The following is a 20329-nucleotide window of genomic DNA, read 5'->3' on the forward strand; positions in this document are numbered from 1 at the left end:
ACTTCTGCTGCCACCTGCCACTGTGACCTCTGCGCGTTGGTCTCTTGAGGTTCCACACAGCTCTCAGTGATTTCAGCTGAGCTCTCAGTGGGGGAACCTCGCTGCTAGGGCAGGCTGGGCCGTCTCTGCCACAGAAACACTGCCCCACAGCAGGTCTGAGCACTTAGACCTGATTATCAGTAATTTTAGCTGTAGTGGTCACTTAACAAAACAAAAGACTACCTATGGAGCCTAATCAGCTCTGTCTTTAAACAGTGGAGAGGGGCAGGTCAAATAGTACTTGTGACTCAGGCAGACCATCAAGCAAAACACCCGTCCCCACCCTCTCTCTTGATGCCCTCAATCAGCACAGGCTGAGTACAGTTCTACTGCCCTTTACTCATACAATAAGAATAACAACATTTCATTCCTGCCCCCACCCCCATTCAAGTGATTTGTAACCGAACCCCAGCCAAAATCTATCATTGGGGCAGCACAGCTCTGTTTGCTGGATACCTAGGTAGATTAGGTTTGAATGTAAATACAATCTGGTCCTGCAGCCTTTCCCCCCAGCCCCCAGCTCATCACTAGCTGTCAGGGAGAGCTCATTCAGACTTTGCTTACAAATCATCATTTGAAATTATTAGGTTGGCCAACATCACCGAAATGAATGCACTGACACTGTCATAAAAAACAACAGTTGTATAAGGAAGCTAGTCTATGTTCATACTTTTCAAATCTATTCTACCTTTTCAGATACACATATTTTATCGTGCACATTATGTGCTTTAAAGTGTGTATTAATATTTCAATTTCAATTCAAATTTCCAAACAATCACTAAATTGGCAACACAGCATGTAACTATACACAAAACTAGGGGGGTGTTGGGGAAATTCATGGGGGGTGTAGGGAAATCCCTGCTCCATCCTTTGCTGGTGAAAGGAACCTTATGCAAGCAGCGTAAATTAAAGTAGGATTATTCTTGTTTTAATTTATACTGGGACTGTGAATCAACCAGCTCCCTGCAGTCACCCCTTTCTGCTACATCCTAGCATAGCTCAGATGTAGTGAAGAATCAGGGCTTCAGTGTAAACCAGGACCGCCATGTTTAAAATCAGGCGTGACTTTAAAGACAAAAGTCCTGTCTACACTGAGTGCTGAGTGATATTTAACACCGTGTTAGTTAACGTGTTATAACACAATGTAATTTCCCAGTATAGCTAAACCTATACACTCAAGAGCCTTAGGCTATGTCTACACTACCACTTTTGTCAGCAAAACTGGTGTTGCTCAGGGGTGTGAAAAAAACACCCCCCCCGAGTAACATGAGTTTCACTGGCATAAGTGGTAGTGTGCACAGCACTATGCCGGTGGGAGAGCTTCTCCTGCTGACATAATTACCGCTGCTCATTGGAAGTGGTTTAACTATGTCAATGGGAGTGCTCTCCCCCATTGGCATGGAGCGGCTACACGAGAGATCTTGTAGCGGAACAGCTAGGCCGCTGTAAGGTCTGTAGTGTAAACACAGCCTTAGCCAGAGACAGGAATGTCGTGGCCATTTGTTACCTTTCTGAAGGCCTGTATGTACTTGTAAGTTATTGTAATAAGTTGATCATATTTCTTGCTCAGGAAAAAGCATCTCTGCAGAGACGGCAACGTGCAGCACGTCAGGCGCTGTTGGGGAAGGCTCCTAGTGCATATGCCCAACTTTTTCAAAGGTAACGCGGGCATTTGTATTAGTCACGTCCTTTTCAGCCGAATGGAAAATGTCCATCGTGAACTCCTTCCCCATTGTGTCTGCAAGATGAATGATCAGAAGCTCTTAAAGATCACAAGTCCCATGGGTGACTCTTCTTAAAGCCTTTAAGTCGAATCCTACAGTTAAGCCCTATACATGGAGATAGTTTAAGACCATTTTGGCTCTCAAGTCAGAGGGTGGACTAACAGTGTGAGGCCAACCTGCAGTATATCTGGGACTGTGAATTTATAACACACACAATGACAAGGCTGCCTAGCTCGCAGCAGGGAGCAGTTGGGAGGGTGCAAGAAGCTGGGGCATCTGGATTCCACTTCTGGTGGGCGAGAAGCCCCGAGCTACTTCCGCTGGCTCCCTGCAAGGGGCAGCCCTCCAGGAGCCTACTGGGCAGGGTTCCCAGTAGGGAGCTGCCAACGAAGTTGAGAGACCGGGCTCTCAGCTCCCCACACTGTCCATCTTAGGTCGGTGGATGTTCATCACCTGTGTATATTAGGTCGACTTACATTTCTAGCATAGACATACCCTTAGTCCACTGCTATTTGCTGCCTTTATTTCACTGTGCCTTGCTCATATTTTGGATTCTTTGTTTGGAGAGAAAATAAGACTTTGTTTTGGCAGAGCTGTCAGATAGGTGAAAGAAACTCCTATCACCCTCATTTGGTATTTGCAATTACCAGCCCTGAAGGGACATCTGTGCTCAGTGAAAACAAATTGGATGCAAGAGTAGACAACAGTCCGTTCCATATGGTGATGCAAGAAGTGAAGTCAGGAAATGCCATAAATATGAACGTTTGAGACTCAGAGTTGGACAATGAATCCTGAAATCATAGATATTAGATAGAAAAGAGAACTACAGGGTCATTTAGTCTCTTATGTCAAGTAGTATGTTTACTAGTGCGATATCCAGTCTAGTTTTAAATGTACCTTGAGATTGGCTTTTCACCTTAGAAGGCTCTTCCACAGTTTAATACATCTCCCTATCAGAAAGATTATCATGATATCTACCCTAAATTATCACTATCCAGTTTCGTCCCATTACTCCTAGTTATACGCCTTGTACCACTCAATATAACCCCTCTTCGTTTTTTTATGCATTTCAGAAAATTAGACTGTTACCATGTCTCAACTCTCTATTAGTCAACAATTAGCCAAACTACATATAGTTACATCTTTCCTCATAAGTCTGTTCCTCTGGCCCCCTGGTAAATTTTGGTGTTGTGTTCTAAATTCCCTCCAATCTGTTAACATCTGGTAATTAGGTGCCAGAATTGATCACAATATTCCAGCTGCAACAACGGGTAGCAAAGAAGGCAAAATTACCTCCTGTCTCTGGGACATGATATCTCATTGCCACTGCATATGCAGCTCAAAATTGCATTGGCCTTTTGTGGTCATTTTGTGTGACAGACCCAAGTCTCAGTAGCAGCCATGTCAGTCTGTATCCGCAAAAAGAAAAGGAGGACTTGTGGCACCTTAGAGACTAACAAATTTATTTGAGCATAAGCTTTCGTGAGCTACAGCTCACTTCATCGGATGCATGTAGTGGAAAATACAGTGGGGAGATTTATATACACACAGAACATGAAACAAGAGGTGTTATCAGACACGCTGTAACTAGAGTGATCAGGTAAGGTGAGCTGTTACCAGCAGGAGAGCCGGGGAGGGGGGGAAAAACCTTTTGTAGTGATAATCAAGGTGGGCCATTTCCAGCAGTTGACAAGAATGTCTGAGGAACAGTGGGGGGAGGGGAGGAGAAAAAACATGGGGAAATAGTTTTACTTTGTGTAATGACCCATCCATTCCCAGTCTTTATTCAAGCCTAAATTAATTGTACCCAGTTTGCAAATTAATTCCAATTCAGCAGTCTCTCGTTGGAGTCTGTTTTTGAAGTTGTTTTGTTGAAGAATTTCCACTTTTAGGTCTGTAATCGAGTGACCAAAGAGATTGAAGTGTTCTCCGACTGGTTTTTGAACGTTATAATTCTTGACATCTGATTTGTGTCCATTTATTCTTTTACGTAGAGACTGTCCAGTTTGGCCAATGTACATGGCAGAGGGGCATTGCTGGCACATGATGGCATATATCACATTGGTAGATGTGCAGGTGAACGAGCCTCTGATAGTGTGGCCTATGTGATTAGGCCCTATTTTGGTGTCCCCTGAATAGATATGTGGACACAGTTGGCAACGGGCTTTGTTACAAGGATAGGTTCCTGGGTTAGTGGTTCTGTTGTGTGGTGTGGGGTTGCTGGTGAGTATTTGCTTCAGGTTGGGGGGCTGTCTGTAAGCAAGGACTGGCCTGTCTCCCAAGATCTGTGAAAGTGATGGGTCGTCCTTCAGGATAGGTTGTAGATCCTTGATGATGCGTTGGAGAGGTTTTAGTTGGGGGCTGACTTCCTGTTCATTGTCATCTCTAGGTTTTTTCAGCATGCTGCTTCCTAGGTTTCTCCTCTCTGTGGAGTATCTGTCCACTTATCTGTATCTGTGACTTAGATTATGTTTCCCCAGCGTGTATTTTATTTTGACTTTTTTTTGTTTCTACTTGGCTACACAAGTAAAGCCCAAATCACACCTCTCTGAAATTTGATTATAAAAATTTCTCTTGACATCCATCATTTTTCTCTTGTCAGCTTTGTTCTTGTACATTGTCTACTTTCATTTAAAATACAATTCAATACAAATACCCATTCAGGGAAAATGTTTCTTAATCTCAAAGTTCAGTGACTGTGGGAGGGAGCTTCTTACTGTACTCTGTTGTCAAGAAAAAGAGAATTACTGTTTACATCGAAAGCTATCCTTTTTACTGGCAGTGCAGTTGAACTGACTGAGAGAATGCTGGTCCTAGAGTTGTGCTGACATAACTGAAGATGCTAATAGACAAAAGAAAAAAATATACTCAAAAAAGCTATATTAACTCCAAGCTCCATTGAAATGGAAAGTGGAAAACCACTGTTTGCCACAATGGATGAACTTAGTAGGGAAAGGTTTCAGAGTAACAGCCGTGTTAGTCTGTATTCGCAAAAAGAAAAGGAGGACTTGTGGCACCTTAGAGACTAACCAATTTATTAGAGCATAAGCTTTCGTGAGCTACAGCTCACTTCTTCAGATGCATATCGTGGAAACTGCAGCAGGCTTTATATATACACAGAGAATATGAAACAATACCTATTCCCACCCCACTGTCCTGCTGGTAATAGCTTATCTAAAGTGATTTCCAGCACAAATCCAGGTTTTCTCACCCTCCACCCCCCCACACAAATTCACTCTCCTGCTGGTGATAGCCCATCCAAAGTGATAACTCTTTACACAATGTGCATGACAATTAAGCTGGGCTATTTCCTGCATAAATCCAGGTTCTCACATCCCCCCCACCCCCATACACACACAAACTCACTCTCCTGCTGGTAATAGCTCATCCAAACTGACCACTCTTCAAGTTAAAATCCAAGTTAAACCAGAACATCTGGGGGGGGGGGGGGGTAGGAAAAAACAAGAGGAAACAGGCTACCTTGCATAATGACTTAGCCACTCCAAGTCTCTATTTAAGCCTAAATTAATAGTATCCAATTTGCAAATGAATTCCAATTCAGCAGTTTCTCGCTGGAGTCTGGATTTGAAGTTTTTTTGTTTTAAGATAGCGACCTTCATGTCTGTGATCGCGTGACCAGAGAGATTGAAGTGTTCTCCGACTGGTTTATGAATGTTATAATTCTTGACATCTGATTTGTGTCCATTTATTCTTTTACGTAGAGACTGTCCAGTTTGACCAATGTACATGGCAGAGGGGCATTGCTGGCACATGATGGCATATATCACATTGGTGGATGTGCAGGTGAACGAGCCTCTGATAGTGTGGCTGATGTTATTAGGCCCTGTGATGGTGTCCCCTGAATAGATATGTGGGCACAGTTGGCAACGGGCTTTGTTGCAAGGATAAGTTCCTGGGTTAGTGGTTCTGTTGTGTGGTATGTGGTTGTTGGTGAGTATTTGCTTCAGGTTGCGGGGCTGTCTGTAGGCAAGGACTGGCCTGTCTCCCAAGATTTGTGAGAGTGTTGGGTCATCCTTTAGGATAGGTTGTAGATCCTTAATAATGCGTTGGAGGGGTTTTAGTTGGGGGCTGAAGGTGACGGCTAGTGGCGTTCTGTTATTTTCTTTGTTAGGCCTGTCCTGTAGTAGGTAACTTCTGGGAACTCTTCTGGCTCTATCAATCTGTTTCTTTACTTCTGCAGGTGGGTATTGTAGTTCTAAGAAAGCTTGACAGAGATCTTGTAGGTGTTTGTCTCTGTCTGAGGGGTTGGAGCAAATGCGGTTGTATCGCAGAGCTTGGCTGTAGACGATGGATCGTGTGGTGTGGTCAGGGTGAAAGCTGGAGGCATGCAGGTAGGAATAGCGGTCAGTAGGTTTCCGGTATAGGGTGGTGTTTATGTGACCATTGTTTATTAGCACTGTGTGTGTATGGGGGTGGGGGGGATGTGAGAACCTGGATTTATGCAGGAAATAGCCCAGCTTAATTGTCATGCACATTGTGTAAAGAGTTATCACTTTGGATGGGCTATCACCAGCAGGAGAGTGAATTTGTGTGGGGGGGTGGAGGGTGAGAAAACCTGGATTTGTGCTGGAAATCACTTTAGATAAGCTATTACCAGCAGGACAGTGGGGTGGGAATAGGTATTGTTTCATATTCTCTGTGTATATATAAAGCCTGCTGCAGTTTCCACGATATGCATCTGAAGAAGTGAGCTGTAGCTCACGAAAGCTTATGCTCTAATAAATTGGTTAGTCTCTAAGGTGCCACAAGTCCTCCTTTTCTTTTAGTAGGGAAAGAAACTTTGTTCCATTGAGGGCATTGTAAATAATTTGGAACAAAATACATTTATAGCTATAATAAAATACTTGACTGTTTTTAAAAAAGCACAGCTGTCTAATTGGTAAATATACAGAGTATTTGCCATATAGAAATACCAGTGTTTTTATACAATGCTATAAACTACTGAATTGGATATTTTAAGATTTTGGGACATGTCCTTGACCAACATAAATCAAAAGTAGCTCAGTTTAAATCAAAGAAGTTATATTGGTTTTAAAAGTGGTTTAAAGGAAGAATCAGTTCTGTTTTTATTTATTGCAACAGCCAAAGGAATAACTACATAAATTTATATTTTTAAATTGAGATAATTTAAAATCTGACTTCCTTATTTTGTTCCCGTAGCTGTGTGCAGTTGCAACTGAGCTTATTTTGATGTTTAACTACCTGAAACACAGTATGTGGGCACAATTGGGTAGTTTGACATCTAATAATAATATCTAGTTCGTGTCAATGGTGCCTGTGCTATTAAAGGTACAAAATAAGAGGCTGGGGTGAGGTCTAACTGAAATCAGGCCCTTAGCCATTGAATAACTTGTTGATTTCCCCTGAATGCCCCCCGAGGGCCTGGATTCTGTCACATACACATGTGAGTAAAGAAGAGAAGGCATGGCCAAGAAGAGAACTGCAAAGTGTAATTGACAGTGCCACGGTCCTGGCTCCACCCCAACTCAGGGAATTCACACACTTTGCAGTCTCTGCACTGCTTTCCAGGATGGGGCTTAGTGCTAAGGAGGTATGTTCCATGCATTTTAACATAACACACTTGATACACTCTCTTCTGCCTGAATAGCTCATGGTCAGGGCATGAGTATTCCACGCAGGTGGCTGTATGAGAGATTTGCTGGCTTTCCTGTCTGATCATAAGAACATAAGAATGGCCATCTTGGATCAGACCAAAGGTCCATCTAGCCCAGTATCCTGTCTTCCAACAGTGGCCAGGTGCCCCACATTCCCACTGGACGATCGAGATGCTAAAGGAGCACTCAAGGACGATAAGGCCATTGCAGAAAAACTAAATGAATTCCTTGCATCGGTCTTCATGGTTGAGGAGGTGAGGGAGGTTTCCAAACATGAGCCATTCTTTTTAGGTGACAAATCTGAGGAACTGTCCCAGATTGAGGTGTCATTAGAGGAGGTTTCGGAACAAATTGATAAACTAAACAGTATCACCCTGAGCTCTTCCAGCTCAGCCATCCTGGTCTCCGAAGACCATACATGGTCTCTGAGGGCCAGGAGCTCCTTGCACCAAATGCACACAAATGCCACCTGCCCATAGGGTAGGTAATCATACATGCTGCATTGGGTGCAATAAACTGGGTAACCCCCACTCTGTTGCTGGACTTCGTCCTACATTCTCTTTTTACTCCTGAAGCTTGTTCCTTTGTTGTTGTTTTGTTTTTATTAGGGGGTGTGTTTGGCTTTAAGTTTCAAGAAGTTTAGGGAATGTTAAGTGAATGTGCCCCCCTCCCCTCACACTCTCCCTGGAGAATCCCCTCGCTAGCTCCCCTGGTCACTTAGGAGCGGGCTTTTTAAGGCCCTGGTCTTCCTGAGTAGCCCTACCCCTTGTTTAAGGGTTGATGGGTACAGGATACAGGTACAACATAATGTTGCTTTGCCACATTATTCTGTGCCCATTTGGGGGCAGAAAGGAAGAAGCAGTAACTGTGGCCCCAGGTACATGGGTGCCCTCTTCAGAGTGTCAAAGTGGATGAGGTAATTTCTTTTATTGGACCAGCTTCTGCTGTTCAGAGAGAGATAAGCTTTTGAGCTTACACAGAGCCCTTCTTCAGGTCTGGGAAATGTACTCAGAAGTACTGAAACATACTCAGAAGCTCTGTGGAAGCTCGAAAGCTCCTCTCTGTCCCTAACAGAAGTTCGTCCAATAAAAGATATTACCTCCCCCACCTAGTCTCTCTAATATCCTGGTACCAACATGGCTATGCTTCAGAGTGTGTAATTTAACTTAGCTGACATGTTTTTCTTTCTTATTCAAGCTGCGGCAGCCTGGAGCAACAGAATTTATAAACTCCTGGAATATGAATGTTTCTAATGAAACTGATGACAAAACCTTAATGACAGTCACACACTCAATTGGCAGTGTGAAAAATAAGGGATTTGGCAGGGAGGGGGAAATCCCTGTGAAGCCTTTTAAAACACGTTTCTTTCAATTGTCTGGCTTGTTGTTTTAAGTGTATCTATCAGTAGGGATTTAGCCTTTGAGAATGGGTCACTGATTCTAAATCAAAGCTTTCACTTCAGGGAGCAGAGTCCATTTTCCTGTGGCGGATGAGTCCTTAGACTGTGACCTTCGATCTTAAGTGGTGCATGATGTATCCTCTTCTCAGATTTCTGTTTGAGCTCTCCTAACCTCTGCTGTCAAGCTGCGTGTTTCAGCATTGCATATTGAGTGGAGATATTTGTTAGGAAATGTGTGTGAGTGGAGGGTTGTTTTTTGTTTCTTTGAAATGCCATGACGTTGATTTAGAAGGCTTTTGACAGTCATCAGTGGCTCTGAGAGCCAGCAATGGGATATAGAACCCTTTTTCCTCTATGTAATTGGTTCAGGCCAATAATGACCAAAAGCCGTTACCTGCTGGCAACCATTTGGTGGCCTATGCAATAGGAAATTTTTGGTCTCACTTTAAGGGAGATTTATTTATAAGTAGGATTAATAGGATGAAACTAAGAAAGGGCAAATGAAAGACCAATGGCAGAAAAATCCTGTTTGCAGTGAAACATGTTAGGCTGTAGAATGATTCCCCAAGGAAACTGGTGACAATCCCATCACTGAGACATTTTAAAAAATAAACAGGACAAAGCACTAGAAAACATACAATAGGAAACAGTCCTGCATTGGTAAAGGTTGGTTTCTAGTATCTGTGATTTCTATGGGACAAGGATCTACAAACCACTTCTGCAGTTGACAACATTATTGGCAATCTTAGCAGAAGAGCTGAAGAATGAGGGAACATGCTGAGTTGGGGTGTATCAGCAAGATGGCTGCTGCACCTGTACATAGGATAGATAAAGGGCATCTTTAAGAGCTGTAACTTAATTTTAAATAAAACATTTTAAGAGGGACTTCTCTTATGTTGGAAATTCAGCAGTGCTCTTTGGCACATGACTAATGTTTATATATAAAATGGAGGCAATACTGCAGTTAGCATGGGTTACATTTTGTTAGATGTTATCATGAGTGACTGTGGTAGAAGACATGAAGAAGGAACTCCAGGCCTTGTTAATAACAGACACAAGATGATGAGAAAAATAATGCTGTAGGCAAGACTTTCAAATGGGATCTGTGCTCCTAAATCACTTGAATACTTGTGAAAAGCTCACCCTTAACAGGTATAACCTCTTTTAATAGATCAAAACTATTTTTTTTTATTAAAAATAAATTTGCTTAGCTTACCACTTTGGAATCAGGAGAGCATAGATACAATACTGATTGTCGTTCCAGGAGTCTGTATTTATTGTTGTACCACACAAGTTGTATTACAATGTGGTCTACTAAGAAGAGATGACAGGTTTCAGAGTAACAGCCGTGTTAGTCTGTATTCGCAAAAAGAAAAGGAGTACTTGTGGCACCTTAGAGACTAACCAATTTATTTGAGCATGAGCTCACTTCATCGGATGCATGCCGTGGGAACTGCAGCAGACTTTATTTATACACAGAGAATATGAAAAAATACCTCCTCCCACCCCACTGTCCTGCTGGTAATAGCTTATCTAAAGTGATCATTACCAGCAGGAGAGTGAATTTGTGTGGGGGGGTGGAGGGTGAGAAAACCTGGATTTGTGCTGGAAATGGCCCACCTGATGATCACTTTAGATAAGCTATTACCAGCAGGACAGTGGGGTGGGAGGAGGTATTTTTTCATAGTCTCTGTGTATAAATAAAGTCTGCTGCAGTTCCCACGGCATGCATCCGATGAAGTGAGCTGTAGCTCACGAAAGCTCATGCTCAAATAAATTGGTTAGTCTCTAAGGTGCCACAAGTACTCCTTTTCTTTTTAAGAAGAGATGGGGACTGGGAGTCTGGACTCCTGCTTTCTCTTACTGCTTCAGTTGGTGCCTTGATACGTAACCTTGGGCAAGTCACTTAGGCCAAAATTTTCAAATATGGGCACCTAAGGTTAGGCACCTATATCCATTTAGAGATCTACATTAGTGGCCTGAATTTTAAAGATGCTGTCAGAATTCCCATTAAAATCTAGGAGCTATGGGAAATTTTGGCTTTAACGTCTGTGGCTCACTTTCCCCATCTGTAAAATTGGCATAATACTAACCCAGCTTTATAAAGCACTCTGAGATACTCTGATGAAGGACACTAGATCAGTGTGCTGAACGTAGTGTATTAGAATCATGAATGTATGCTCTGCGTGCTTAACTTTCTTTTTATGTCATTTCAAACATCTTGCAAGTACCCCAGCAGCGATCAGCCCACATGGATTACTGGAGCCAACATCATATACCTCTATGCTCCCAAGTGGAAGTAATGTCACCCTAGACCGGAGTCTGCTCCCTGCTAGCCCAGACACCAGGTGAGTTTAGCTGCTGGATGAACAGATTATTGCTGGACAGGTAGAAAGATAATGCCATAGCGCACAAGACTTGAAATCATTTCCCCAGCTAATGCAGTTGTCTCCTCTGTTACATCAACTGCCTTGCTAAACACATGTTGCAACAATGTAAAACAGAACCTGGGGATGATATTGCATAAGTGCTATAACTTGTGTGGATGACGTAGCTGCAGACTGAAGATTTCATGAGCTTTGTTTTTAAAGGGGCATATTGGAGAAGGGAATGAAAAAAATGAAAAAGGATAGGGAGAAGAATGAAAGAGCCTGGGACTCCATGTAGAGAAACAAAACTAGAGTGATCACTATTTAAACTCATAATTTACCAACAGTTACTGCACAGTGGTATCCAGGAGATCAATGTTTTTAAGAAGATACTGGTGGTGACTGGAATACCATTGGGCCAGGCAGGATGGTGATGGTGGTGATATCCCTGTTTACTCAAATTCTGATCTTGTGAATTGTTTCAGCATCAGCAATCCCTCCAGATCACTCTACGCAACCCTCCCACCCTGTGCTCCATTTGCCCCCTCTCTCATTGTGTCCCTGTGCCTTTGTTATAACCCCTTCTTATGCCCAGACCCTCTCTGTCAAAGATGGCAAAGAGCTAGGGGGGGCGGGGGCAGCTTGATCGTTGTGCACTGAGCTCCCAGCTCCTCCTGCGACTGCCTGGGAAACCTCTGAATGATCCTTTGCTGCTGTTAGGGAGGGGAGATAGGCCTCGGTCTTCTGCTCCAAATAGGAGACAGAGACAGGGAAGTCTAATCTTCATTTTTAGAGAAGGGGAAACTGAGGCACAGCATGGTGAATTAATTTGCCTTTGTCCAGTGAGTCAGTGGTAAAGTCAGGATTAGAATGTATTGTTTCCTGACTGCCAGTCCCATTCTCATTCCAGACAGACCATAGTGCCTTTCCAGGGGTATTTGAAAGAGATCATTTTTTTCTCTGTCTTTTTTACCTTTCTAAAAAAGTAGTGTTAATTAGTTCTTGAAAACTTGCTGTCATAAATATAAAGGGAAGGGTAAACACCTTTAAATCCCTCCTGGCCAGAGGAAAAACCCTTTCACCTGTAAAGAGTTAAGAAGCTAAAATAACCTCGCTGGCACCTGACCAAAATGACCAATGAGGAGACAAGATACTTTCAAAGCTGGAGTGGGGGGGACAAAGGGTTCTCTCTGTCTGTGTTGTTGTTTTTTGCCGGGACCAGAGCAGGAATGCAGGTCAGAACTCCTGTAAAGGGTTAATAAGCAGTCTAGTTAGATATGCATTAGATTCTGTTTTGTTTAAATGGCTGATAAAATAAGTTGTGCTGAATGGAATGTAGATTCCTGTTTTTGTGTCTTTTTGTAACTTAATGTTTTGCCTAGAGGGATTCTCTCTGTTTTGAATCTGATTACCCTGTAAGGTATTTACCAACCTGATTTTACAGAGGTGATTCTTTTACCTTTTCTTTAATTAAAATTCTTCTTTTAAGAACCTAATTGCTTTTTCATTGTTCTTAAGATCCAAGGGTTTGGGTCTGTGTTCACCTCTACCAACTGGTGAGGATTTTTATCAAGTCTTCCCCAGAAAAGGGGGTGTAGGGCTTGGGGGGATTTTGCGGGGGGGGAAGACGTTTCCAAGTGGGCTCTTTCCCTGTTACTTTTGTTAGACGCTTGGTGGTGGCAGCAATAAGGTCCAGGGACAAAAGGTAAAATAGTTCGTACCTTGGGGAAGTTTTAACCTAAGCTGGTAAAAATAAGCGTAGGGGGTTTTTCATGCAGGTCCCCACATCTGTACCCTAGAGTTCAGAGTGGGGAAGGAACCTTGACACTTGTGTACGTAGACAGTGACTTGGTCTGATCTTGAGAGATACAAAACATCCACTATCCCCTTTAAAGGCTATGAAGCTGTTCACTTTATCCCTTGTCCTTTAGGCTGCAGAGTTCTTGCTCTTTTGTGGATAAACTTGCTGGTGAAATACACTGTACTGTTCTGTTCAAATCATAAAGAGCTCATACATTTCCACTATATGCTGTCCAGCCAGCCACTGTAATTACAGAAGTTAATTAACACGCTGTAAAAACGTTGAAATGGTAGGCCTCTGTGGATTAGATTGTACTGTGTGCTTGTACAATATTGGAGCATGCTGAAGGGAACAGAGTGAGTGCATGAGAGAGACTCCATGCATAATAGGTTGCCAAGGGATTATGCATCATCTGTCCACACCAGTAAAAAGAGGCAAAACCTATAACCCAAGTGAGTGTGAAGCTATGATGAGTTGTAAAAGCGTTAAAGCCCTTCACATAAGGGAATAAATGTGTCTTTCCACTCTAGCACAGTTTGGTGTTTTGACTGTAGCAATGTTTTCATTTAACGCTCTTAATAACACAGTGGGAAAACAACTCTGAGGAGAGAGAAAACAAACTGCTAATCTAATTCATTTTCTGTGCATGCATCAGGCCTACTGCAAAATAGACAGTCATGCTGTCAAATCCTTTTGCAAGGAAAAATAATGAAGGCTTGGCTGAAAGTTGTTCATAGGCATGATGGTAATGTCTTGTATAGACTCCCTCTAGCGCTTTTGTAAAACATCACTTCAGAGACTTAATGCTAAAACCTGTGGTGGGTTTTTTGGGTTCGCGTATTGAGGTGAATTAATATTCTTTTATTTTCAATTCCATGCTTCCAACATTTGGGATGGCAGAAGCAGTAAAATGAAAAACCGCATGGGGTAAGAGTATGGTCCAAATGTGAATTACTGGCCTGTGGGTGTAGCAAACAGAGCACTGTCTCCTGACCTCTGGGATTTGGGCCAGCTAATGAGTTGGAGAACTCATTAGGCAACGTCCCAAATCAGACGCGTCATTCATCACATTCATCAGTTACTGTCCTAGTTTGAGCTGTTATGGAAACCAAACCAACTGTTATCCCTAAAAGCAGGAGGCCTGCAGGCCACTGACACTTGGTGTGGTGATGCTCAGTTCTGTAGCTGGTCTGTGAATAAAAAACAGGAATTCCATGGTTCTACTCCAAGGGCCAGCCCAAAACACATGTCTAGTGCGTGGCTCCACAGGGACCTGCATTCTTTCAACACACCTATTCTTCTTTTCTTCTCTACCTTGTAAGGTGAACTTCAGGGCCCAACCCTCCATCGTCCCACAGAAGAAAGCCCCATAAGCCACACTTCCTAGGACTTCTGATATTCTCTGCCGGTTACTAATCTCTCCCCTCATAAATGTGCTGTGTGGGTTTCAGTCAGAGGATCCACTTATGTTCACCCAGGGGCATAAACAAGTTTGGTTGTTACTGGTCTTTTAGCCAGTGCAGAGGTGGAGCCAGATGCTTAGCTGGTGTAGATCAATGCAGCTCCATTGACTTCAATGGAGCTATGTTGATTTACACCAGCTGAGGGTCTGACCCAGAATATTAATTAATTAATGAAAGTCCCATCACCATCATACAACATGCAATGGAAAACACTGATCTGCTGCAATGCCATGTGTTGACATGGAATTATGTATATTCGAGTTGAGAATTTGTTTTGGAGTCCAGTACAGATACATACAGTACAGTGAGCATACCTATGAGACCGCATTACAGTCCAGTGCTTTAATCCTCAATTTATTTCTTTTTGATATATTAGTTATATGCACTATGATCTCATTATTCCACTTTATTGTCCTTTTTTGAGCATGTTGTTTTCTGTGCTTTTCACTTTAACAGAGTCATGGGGTGGGGAATTTGTCTTGGTGGAAGGAAAAGAGGAGAAAAGTAATTCCGAAGAAAAGCCTAAAAAGAAAAGGAGTACTTGTGGCACCTTAGAGACAAACCAATTTATTTGAGCATAAGCTTTCATGAGCTACAGCTCACTTCATCGGATGCATACTGTGGAAAGTGTAGAAGATCTTTTTATATACACACAAAGCATGAAAAAATACCTCCTCCCACCCCACTCTCCTGCTGGTAATAGCTTATCTAAAGTGATCGCTCTCCTTACAATGTGTATGATAATCAAGTTGGGCCATAGCCTGGCCATCCCGACCTAACTATATGCACTAATTATTTTCCCAGTGCCCCTATGGTGAGGGGTTGAAGATGTGCTAGATGATCAGAACTGATTTACAGAATGCTTGGCCAGAGATAGTGCCCGGGAGAGATATTTCAAAGGTACAAATGGCAGTTGAAAGTCCATAAGTTGACAAGCACTCAGATTCTGTGATGGCAGGGACCATATAACCCCTGCTTGCCCCACCCAATTCACTGGAATTTGTTTTTCATGCCGAGGAACTTTTCAGGAGTCCTGTAGTATATGATTGTTTATTTTTATGACATTTATGCTGAGAAGCCCAATCAAGGATCAGGATCCTTTGTGCACAGCCCGTATCAGACTTATCAGCAGAGCCGCTGATACAGACTTATTACAACTCACCGGGTGTAAGGGATGAGTTAACAGAAAGACATCAACGTTTTTTTTCTGGTCGTTAGTTATATACCTTGTGTCCCAAATGCCCCATTATCATCCATCGCTCTTCAGGAACACAGGGTAAGACAACTCAGAATTGCCTGTTATTGCACTGGATTGTATCACATTGTGTTCAGATGTGACGTGTTCATGTATACTATATGGAGATGGACACAGGATTAAATTCCAACCTGAATGCAATTTATTTGTAGTTTCTGTTAGGAGACAGATGCAGGGCTAGGTTCTAGAATAGCAAAGCAGGGAACTGACCCTTTAGAAACTAGTATTTGCATTGGCACTGACATTTTTGAAAAATCCAAAGCTGCTGGTTATTCTTAGCCTGGATTTACAACTCCCAGTAATTGCTCTGCCACCCTGTAATGATGCCTGGTGGGTGTTATGGGGAGCTAAAATGAGATCACTGCTAGGGTTAATCACAGTGCTTCAGCAGGGCAGTACATGGTGCTGAGCCCTCCCGGTCACATTGACTTCAGCAAGAGATGTGTGTTCAGGACTTCTCAGGATCTAATCCTGCTGGGATTGAGGTCAATGGCAGAATCCCCATTGCTGTTCATGGGCCAGGATCAGGCCTGTAGTGAAGATCATTTCCTGGTGTTTTTTCCTGGGCTTTATGCCACTGTTGTATCTCATTATTTTGATTCTTCCCCCCTCATATTTTGAATTTCCTTATTTTTTTTATTTCAAAGGCTCTGCCAGTGCGTAACACTGTCTGCTCCTTTAACCATTCTGCCTTCTCCCCCAAAGACATTCTAATCACAATGTTATCACAAGTAATTGCACTCCACGCAGGAATCATTGGGCTAAATGCTCTGGCCTGGCTTGTGCATTAGATCATCAGAATGGTCCCTTCTGGCTTTAGAATCTACGAATCAATGTTTTCTTTCACACAATAGGCCAGAACAGCTGTTGTGTAAAGATGGACTTTATTAAATGTCTACAATGTCTACTACAGCCTCTTAAAAGTTTCCATGTGATTTCTTATTTAAAATGGGTATTTACTGGTATGAAACATCTTCTTTGGAGTAAATGTGCATCAAAGCATTTTTTTCCTTCAACAAATTCAGTGTTTGTTATAGATGCTGGATTCACATCTTTAGAGATTGAAATCTGGGTAGTCCCAGGACAAGTTACAACCTGGGCACTACCATTGTCATGCTAATCTGTGTCCTGGTTGACCTGCAGGCAAGCTGCCCATTCAGGCCTTGGCCTCTGTTGATTTCCCACAGTAGAGCCAAATGCAGAGATGGCTTTGTGCCACAGAGACCTGCCCACTGATGAGTGAAGTGAGACCACCAACTGCTTCTGTATAGGCTACCCAACAGCCAGGTTATTTATTAGTAGTATTGCAGAGGTGCTTGCTTTCTCCAACACCCATTGTGCTAGGCAATGCACATATGCATGGTCAGAGATGGTCCTTTCCCTGAGGAGTGTACACTCAAAATGGACAAGACAGAGAAGGTGTGGAAGAAAGGAGGTATTATTCATTTCATTTTACAGAAGGGGAATTGAGGCAGAAAGAGACTAAGTGACTGGCCAAAAATCACCTTGGCAGTCTGAGTCAGAGCTGGGAACTGAAACCAGATCTTCTAAATCCCAGTTCTGGGCCTTTACCACAAAACCATCCTTTGATTCTGCCGGGATGTATCATCTAGACAACGCTAAACTTTCCTTATGAGCCTCGCAAATCCTCTATTCAATAAATAGGTCTTTGTAACTTTTGTAAATTCTTCACTTTATCCCAAAATCACTCACCAAGAGACACCGTTTATTATGCTGAACATAGAATTGGCAAACAGGATCTCTTTGAGGTCTAATCCCATCTCTCCAGCTGATTCACTCTGTAGCATGAAGCTCTGCTTTTCTTCCCCTGTCTGTGATTGATTAAATACATTAAAAATTAAAGTGGGTGGTGGCAGTTTTGTTTACTACCTCCAAAGGAGTGTTGTCATGTGTGGAACAAGTGCTGTGTAACTGCTTAGTCTGATGATTTGTTTCAGGCTCCTGATTGACAATATTACTGGTGTCATTGAAGTCATGTTAAACAAACTCACAGGGTCTGGTTTCTATTACCACAAAAGAATAAATCCATTCTCACTCTCAGCTCCAGAGAATCACATGCCACTACTGGGTTATCTATAATGTCCTCGGCTGGTGCATTTTCTACAGAAAGCTTGTCTGCTCGGAGCCCAGTTCCCAATGCTCCATACTCCGAAGAGGCCAATGCAGAACATGAGGATGCTGGAGGAGTCAGCAATGGAATGGAAAGTTTGAAAGGTATGAATTGTTTTCCAAAATCTACTTTTTTGCTGAGCCTTTGTAATAAGGGCATGGTAATTATAGTGTAGGCCAGGGGTACTCAGACTGAGGCTCACAATGTGGTATCTGCGGCTCTTTGCGGTGCATGATATTAACACACTGTGACGTAATTATTAGCCAGTCTAAGCTATTAACCAATCAGGATGCTTTGACTATGTTATTACCCAATTGTAGTTTATAAAATAATAATACTTGATCAGCCATTTTTTGCTTTGACAGTAATATATAAACTAAATATTTCCCCTCTCATAGTGTTTAAAGAGAAATCTAAAGTACTGTAATAAATGAAACAGTGAACTCACATGACTGTGGCTCTTTTGACTAACGATCGCTAATTTGGTTCCTGATCCACTGATATCTGAGTATCATGGTATAAGTATATCCAGATTACAGTGCAATTACATTGTCTCAGCTTCTAATAATACCTGTCTTAAAAACACCAAAGGGTGGTAATAAATGTAGACATGTAGTTAACCTTCCACTTCTATGAATTAGGGGTAGTCACTAGGGCTGGTTGAAAATTTCCTGTTAACTGTTCTTCAACAGAAAATTAAGTTTTTAGCTAAATAAATTTTGTGGAAAATTTCAACTTTTTATTGAAAAACAAAATGCAAAAAATTTCAGTGCAGAAATTTTGCTGTGATGCTTCGTGGGAGTTGTAGTTTGGGTGCTTCATGCCCCCATCCTCCTCTCTGGGCTGAGTTCCCCAGCTGGACTACATCTTCCTTTTCCTTTGACCCCTATAAAATCATTTGAACTAAGGGTCACAGGCTCGGTATAGATCCGTTCTCCACTGGGAAAGTTCCAGCTGAATCACATTGAGATTTCTCAGCTGGTGGAAGTTTTGAAATAATGTCTGCTTGCTCTGTTGCTTGCGAGGGAGTGGGGTACCATGGAGGAAGACCAACGGCGGGATTATATAGTATTGTTCAGTGAGAACAATCTTTATTTCCTTGAAATTGCTTACTAATTTGTTTGTTAATTCTTGCAGACGCTGAACTTTCTAGTGACATGCTTGAAAAAAAACCCAGCAAATCCAAGTTCAGTTCTCCTCGTGTGCCCCAGATTGCAAACCGACCAGGCTCCAACTCCAAACCCGTCCTACCTCCAATCCCATCAGGGCGGAAAAAGACAAACCCTTGATGGTCGACATCAGCTGAGGCATTGTCTTGATCATGCCCATTTCCGCTGTCTAACTTGAACCGGTTTTGATATAATTTCCGCCCCCACACACACAAAGAAAAGTCTCTCAAAGAATATTATCTTTCTGAATCCATCTCTGATTAATTCTAAATCATTCTTCTCTTTAAAAAAAGTTATTTATTTATAACTTTATTAAAAAGTACTTTCTGCTTTTCCCAGAGCTAGAAATGATTTCCCCAGATGCTCCCCCACTTGGAAATGTCATCGAATTTCCCTTGAGATCCATGTGAACAGATCTTCCAGAGATATTTTTTCTGTTTCACTGACTTAATTGAGGTGTGGAAGCTTGAAGGCCTCTGATGATAATGTTGCTTCTAGTATAAGACTGCGGAATTAGTTTTTGCTAAGAGGGATTTAATGTGATACTTAGATTTAAGTGAGGAAGGGAAACTACTTAATTCCAAGGCAACCTTTTATAGAAGCTATATCTTTAGAAATGAGAAGTTATTTTTAATATACATGTATATTTAAACAAACAACCCACAAAGGAATCATCAGAAAAAATCCTTAATTAATTTGATTTTGCTAAAATTTTAACTATTTTCTGATTATGCTGAGATCTGTTTTTGCCATATATGATAGAAATGGCATCTCAATATTAAATAAAACTCATACCTTAGCCTTTTTCATTATTAATTTATATTAATATATATTTACTTTGTTATATTTACTGAACAAATAACCTGCTCTGATAAGCTTGCACTGTGGAGCCCTATTGCTGTTTATATAACACCAGTCATCTGCATGGCACTTTGGAAATGCGAGAAGACATGATCTATGATCTGTTATACCAGAGTGGATTAAACTTTGCTTATGGAACTGCTCTGGATTCACCCCCAATGTAACTGATCAGAATTTGGCCATGGTCTATAAAATCTAAATTAGACAGACCAAAAAAGAACAACAGATCATGGCATGTAAGGGATAAACCCAATATCCTGAACTTAATAAATATTACAAAAATACAGTGACGGCTGTAGAAGAACCCAACTTTAAGAAGCTTACTATCTCACGAGCAGCCTCAAGTATCCCCAGACGGCATCTAGCTCTGTGCCATCTCCTTTAGAAGATACATCTCTCCTAAGGAACCAGTTTTTACAGCAGGTTTTGCGTGGACAGAGCCAAAACTCATCAAGCCAGATATGCAAAGGTATCATCATCAA

General features: G+C 42.0%; 1 protein-coding gene across 6 annotated transcripts in view; it reads left to right on the forward strand.

Moving 5' to 3' along the window:
- Positions 1–19755, forward strand: part of LRGUK (leucine rich repeats and guanylate kinase domain containing) — an 82758-nt gene extending 63003 nt beyond the window's left edge. For 2 of the 6 annotated variants that reach the window (XM_073328867.1, XM_073328872.1), the window contains exons 17-21: positions 1610–1698; positions 11027–11146; positions 13869–13895; positions 17749–17921; positions 18955–19754. In XM_073328867.1, coding sequence (XP_073184968.1) covers positions 1610–1698; positions 11027–11146; positions 13869–13895; positions 17749–17921; positions 18955–19106 — 561 coding nt within the window. In that variant the 3' untranslated portion in view covers positions 19107–19754. Of the gene's footprint in view, positions 1–1609; positions 1699–11026; positions 11147–11514; positions 12573–13868; positions 13896–15235; positions 16664–17748; positions 17922–18954 lie in introns of those variants that run through there. The other 4 variants (XM_073328869.1, XM_073328868.1, XM_073328870.1 and 1 more) reach the window with 4 other exon arrangements.
- Positions 19756–20329: the final 574 nt, after the last annotated feature.

Source organism: Lepidochelys kempii, chromosome 1 (genome assembly GCF_965140265.1).
Source record: "Lepidochelys kempii isolate rLepKem1 chromosome 1, rLepKem1.hap2, whole genome shotgun sequence".
Classification (NCBI taxonomy): Eukaryota; Metazoa; Chordata; order Testudines; family Cheloniidae; genus Lepidochelys; species Lepidochelys kempii.